This window comes from Dermacentor andersoni, chromosome 3, assembly GCF_023375885.2.
Source record: "Dermacentor andersoni chromosome 3, qqDerAnde1_hic_scaffold, whole genome shotgun sequence".
Taxonomy (NCBI): Eukaryota; Metazoa; Arthropoda; class Arachnida; order Ixodida; family Ixodidae; genus Dermacentor; species Dermacentor andersoni.
Genome location: NC_092816.1, coordinates 140,195,160 through 140,200,717, shown reverse-complemented (window position 1 = coordinate 140,200,717; position 5,558 = coordinate 140,195,160). Strand labels below are relative to the sequence as shown.

Sequence of the window (5,558 nt, the reverse complement as noted above, 5' to 3'; positions counted from 1 at the left end):
AAGCCATGTACTCTCGGAAAAGTTGCTACGCCGGTATTTTGGTCCCTACAAGGTTACACACCGCCTCTGTGACGTGACCTGCGAAGTCGTCCCTTGCTGTTCTGACCTCGGTTCGCCCCGTCGTCGTCCTCGCGCTGAAGTTGTTGATGTAGTGTGCATGAAACCCTACTATGCGCGTACGTGAACGCCAAGATGCACCTGAGGAGCTCTATTTCTTGTGGCCGAAATAACTTTTTGACGCGACCGAGACGGTCACTTTTCGCATGGGGGGGTAGTTAACACAATAATGGGGGGCTCCGGCATCGCGGGACGGCGCGCGCAAAGGTCGGCGCCATGAAAGACGACGAAGTGCGTGAGCTGCACGTTATTCTCCTGGGCCGCCATTAAACAGAAGCGTCTATTTTGTAAGACTCAGTCTTCAATCTACGTTACAATATAACTCTATGAAGAATAACGAAAATAAAATAGAAGCAGTTATCTTTCATGCCTATATTTTAAACTCTCATCATGTAGACATTTTTGACCATTTTAAGTGCCTCGGCGTGACATTTACTGCACACATGTCCTGGGAATCCCATGTGAACTTACTAGAAACAAATCTTGTTCGAATAACTGGAATCATCTGAGATACATATTTCTGCACCATATAAAATACTTATTTATAGTTCTCTTTTCTATTCACATGTTAACTATTGCCAGCTTGTCTGGTGTATATCTACATTCTGGAACCTGCAAAACAATTTACGTTATGCAGAAACGATAACAATCTACCATTCAGAACTCATTTATTTATTTGTCCCATTCAGTGGCGTAGCAACAGGGGGGGCCGGGGGGCCGTGGGCCCCGGGTGCAAGGGGCCAGCGGGAGGGGGGGGGGTGTCATACGCCCGAAGACACCACGTTTTCCGCGGGCTTGACTGGACGCAAATGGCAAAGAATGCTCCGGTATCCAGTAGCCCGAGCTCATGTACCCGATTCGTTGCGCCGCAGAATTGTCGGCTGCAGCTCTATCAACACCCCATGAAATAATCGCACGAATGTGCGGGCTAAAAAATTTAATTCGAAAAATGGTCGCTAAATTATTCGCCTTAGCGGAATGTTTCATGTGGGGTGTGCCGTACGTTCATGCTGGGAGCAGGAGTCGCTAAACATACAGTAAGGTGTCGAGGCTCTTGGGTCCCTCTTCCGTTCAGAACGCGCAGCGAATACGAACAAAGACAGCAGTGAAGAGGGCGTTCAACGAGCGCACCCGGCGCTCTCGTTTACGGCGAAGTGTTCGTTGAGAGCAACGTTGCATAAGTGCGGCCGTCAAAAGTCGCGAATGGGATTCTCTGGATCGTCTTCAGACTTGGTGCGGCCGAAGAGTTTGGCGGCGTATGACTCGACAGGCTGTATGTAGTCGCGGGCGCCGCGATGTTCGGCTCGCTTTTACTTCCCCTCTCCCGCTCGCTCCGAGAAGCCGCTGCGAAACCTGAAGTTATAGGTCCGCTCGATTTACATTGCACTGCGTGAACTAGTTCCTCGCAGTTCAGAAAAAGTGCCACACTCATGCAGCCCCAGTTCAGCAGTGCAGGCATAGCGCGACACTAGCGCCAAACTGAAACGAATGCTGAAGTGCAGGTAGTGCAGGCCTTCTGCTGGTCTTGGCGCTTCGCCAGCTGCACGTCGACTTTTGTTTATGGATTGATCCAGCCTGCCCGCGGTTAGGCGAAAGTGTTTTGAAGGGTGTACAGGCTGGTTGATATGGTGGAAAGCGCTATGGATTGCGGCGCATCGTCTGCAGCCATCGTTCAAACAGTTATTGAGCTGATGGACTCGGACAGTGAAGACGAGGACTTCGACGATATTGTCACAATTCTAGCGCTGAAGCTAACTAGGTTGCAACGCAATAGAATTCCTAAGTACTGTGAAGAAGTCGTGAGTCGCTACTTTGATTTTGAATTTAAAAGACTTTTCCGCCTATCGCGCGAGACGTTTGACAGACTTGCTACCGGATACATGGCGTCGCCGTTCTTCCCGAGCGCGACAAGAAGAGGACGTCCAAGGGTTAGTGCCGAAAAGACATGCTTGGTGGTTTTGTGTTACTTGGGTGGACAGTGCAGTATGTACTCTTTGGCTGACCGCTTCGACCTTGCCGTGTCGACTGTACACAGCTGTGTCGTGCGAATGTTGGATTTCCTCAACAGTGTCAGTGAGGAGGTTATTGCGTGGCCTGGCCGGCAGGAGCAGGAGCGCAGCAAGGCGAGCTTCCTTGCAAAAACCGGTGGCAAGGGGCCCCAAAATACAGTAGGCTGTATTGATGGCTGCCACGTCGAGATCAACAAGCCGACGGAATCTCCTCATTCTTACTACAACCGAAAGAAGTGGCCTTCAATTGTGCTGCAAGGCATTGTCAATGACAGAAACAAGTTCCTGGATGTATTTATTGGATTCCCTGGCTCGGCACACGACGCAAGGGTGCTGCGTGAAAGCCCTTTCTTTGAAGAAGCCGCGTTGAAATGCTGCAATGGATATATCCTTGGAGATTCAGCATATCCCCTCCTACCATGGCTGATGACGCCTTACCGAGACAACGAGGCTACTTTCCCGTCGTGGAAGAAAAAGTTCAACGTGGTTCATTCGCAGCAAAGAGTTGCAGTTGAGAATGCTTTCGGATTGCTAAAGCAGCGCTTCAGGCGGCTGTATCTCGTCGATGCTGCAAGCATCAAACAGTGCGTACTTACTGTCATGGGTGCATGTGTTCTGCACAACTTGTGCAACGAAGAGAGAGATTTTTTTGACGAACTGCGGCAGCTGCCAGTGCAAGAAGAAGTTGTCAATGATGAAGACACCGATATCTTCATTGACCGTGGTGTGGCAGGTTTCAGCGAGAGCTTGCAAGAAAATATTGCTCAGAATCAGTGCTGATGCTGTATACATTTGAGTGTACACATCAAGCATTTTTTGTCATGGGCATGTGTGCGCAAGTGCCAACAGCAAAGAACAGTGTATTGAATAGCACATCCATTTCTGGTACCTGCAGGGCTGATACACTGCCTTCATAGCTATTCTAACTACTCTTATAGTCACTGCAGCTATGTACAAGGTGTGGATGCACAGTTGTTGAATTTGAATGTTGCTGAAAGTTAATGCCATTAGCTATTGACCCAATAGAGAAAGTCAATAAATGGTTAATGCATGTTGGGATGCTGTGTGCGATTTACTACATAGCCGAAATGGGGGCTGATGCAGGATGTGTTGCAAGACACATCGTTAAATGAGGCTTGAGAACCACTGCCAAACATATGCTTGTAGTAAAGCATGTTTTAGTCATCTTATATCAGTGACTGGTGAGAAAGCAACATGGCAATCAATGTTTTTGGCAATTTATTCGACCTGGGTAGCTTTAGCCTCAACTGCTGTAACAAGCCGCTCCAGCAAAGCCATCTTTTTGTCAAAGCGCTCGGCCCGATCCTTTTTGGCCTCCTGGAAAACATCCAGGAGGGTGTTGATGGAAGTGTCCCTGCGGCGCCGCTTGTGGAGTACATCATCCTGGGGCTGTTGCGATGGCCCTGCCTCGTCGTTGCAACTGGCCTCTGTGTCTGAACGTGTACTGGAACAGGCATTTTAGGTTGAAAACACTTTTTGGAACTGCTGCATAATTTTTTTGGAACTGCTCCATAATTAAGCTCAGGCAGTCTTACCATAAATCTTCAGCCTGTATTACTTTTCCTGGGGCTAAAAGGAATGGGGGTGCAATGTGATGCTCGCGCTCCAGTACCTCACCTAGCTCCCTAAAAAAATATGTTCAAAACATTCATGAATGGCAGCTCAAGTAAATCCACAGTAGCAAGAACCTCGGAACATTTCATGATGCAGCACAAAAGGCAAAATGAGCAAGGGGTTTTTGGTGAGCCTCTGTCTGCTAACCAACATTCCAAGAAGTAGACTTGTCTGTCTTGGTGAAAACAAGTCCACTTGTTAAATGTTGGCTATCAGGCCAAAGCTCTTCTCTACCTCTTGCTCAGTTTGCTACGATTTTGACCTCCAGTAAATGTACTTACTCTTCATGGCTGCAGTTGACGCGCGAATGGCCTGAGGAGTTGTTCTTCGTCTTTGCTCGTTTGTATGCCCTTTCTAAACTCTTCCATTTATTTTCGGCCTGAATTGGGCTCACATTGCAATCAAAGCATTTGTTTATTGCATTGGCAAGGGCTTGCCACAGTGCCTTCTTCGTCCTGAAAAGATGCAGAGCATAAAAATATATTTTTCCATTTAACAAAACAAAAGGCAGCAACAGGGGTTTCTCAAGATGTCTGCAGACCAATGAAGACCACTGAGAACATTTAGAAGCTCCTGCACTGGTGTGATGACCTCTAGGGTGGACTCGCAAGGAGCAAGGAAAATGATCTCGTTCAGCACAGTTTCTGAAATTTCATTACTCTCAATGGCCAAATTGGCATTACATAGGGAAGGAAGCTTCATCAAAACGTAGTCATATCAGCATGTTCTGATGATCATGATGTTACTAACAGGTTAATACCAGTTATTTAAACAGACGAGCCAAACCTACCAGTGCTGGCAGCATGATGAGAGTAAACATACACATGAAGGAATATTTCGACAGCGCTAAAAAAGACACACACATAGACAGGGTCAGGACGGGCACGCCGAACTCCAACTGGCTTTATTATTTATTTATTTTTGAAACAAGTAAAAACGATAACTTTCTGTGTGGGCTTCACACTGACGGTAGGTATCCGAACCTGTATACATGCATACAAATGTGCATATTAGCAGCTATATTTATATATTGCATAGCATATATGAAAATAACCAGGGAATGAAGGAGGAAAACCGCTAATAAAATTATGGTCAGTAAGCTTGTCTAATCACTCAGTAGCTTGGCCAAGCATGATAGAACCCCACAAAGACTAACAAAAAGCTTACCGGAAGCCCCCTTTTTTCCCAAGAAGAGCCTTCTTTTCCTTGTAGTCCGAAATCAGGAACCGTGTCCTGCTTTCAGACCACAGTTCAGTGGTATCTGATTCCGGCACGCCCCGTGCCACTTCTGCAGGTGCCTCCTGTGCCGCCGTTTCTGCTGCTGCTGGCGACTGGGTGCCGGTAGGCGGCTGCTGATCCGCAAGCACTACGGACATAACTGTCCCGCCTGGTTAAGAAGTAGAAAATTACTCAGTGCAACATAATAATCTAGTCTGTGGCTGTACAATTCCGGATGTACAAAAGCTAACAATTTTTGTTTTTGTCAAGAGCAGTATATCCCAACAACGTAAACACAACTGTTTAGACGCAAGCGTACCGCACCCAATAGCTAGAATACCATTGAGTGCACATGCGGAATCAATATAAGTATAAAAAGTTACCTTTAAACGCTAACCTACGCACCGATATTGCGCCCCGTTAGCACACACAAAGAGGTATTAGTGCTAATACACACAAATAGGTATCAGTTTACTACAGATAGTCGTGTGCCAAGGAAGGGTAAGCTGTCATACAGAAACTAACTCGCAGCAGTTAATGATGCGATTAGCGCGCTGACAACAGCGAAATATTTCTTGC

General features: G+C 47.0%; 1 protein-coding gene and 1 long non-coding RNA gene across 2 annotated transcripts; one reads left to right on the top strand and one right to left on the bottom strand.

Moving 5' to 3' along the window:
• The first annotated feature begins 1,593 nt into the window (after positions 1-1,593).
• LOC126525014 (uncharacterized) lies at positions 1,594-2,906 on the top strand. The gene has a single exon (XM_050173074.3). The coding sequence runs from the start codon at positions 1,743-1,745 to the stop codon at positions 2,904-2,906; it is 1,164 nt and encodes a 387-aa protein (XP_050029031.1). The 5' UTR covers positions 1,594-1,742.
• Positions 2,907-3,597: 691 nt separating this feature from the next.
• Positions 3,598-5,114, bottom strand: LOC140216430 (uncharacterized). The gene is made up of 3 exons (XR_011893097.1): positions 4,929-5,114; positions 4,043-4,216; positions 3,598-3,772 (listed from the first exon to the last, which is right to left on the bottom strand). It is a non-coding gene; the product is annotated as an uncharacterized lncRNA (long non-coding RNA).
• Positions 5,115-5,558: the final 444 nt, after the last annotated feature.

Coding starts and splice junctions, on each gene's coding strand:
- LOC126525014 (XM_050173074.3), top strand. CDS start 1,743: ATGGTGGAAAGCGCTATGGATTGCGGCGCATCGTCTGCAGCCATCGTT.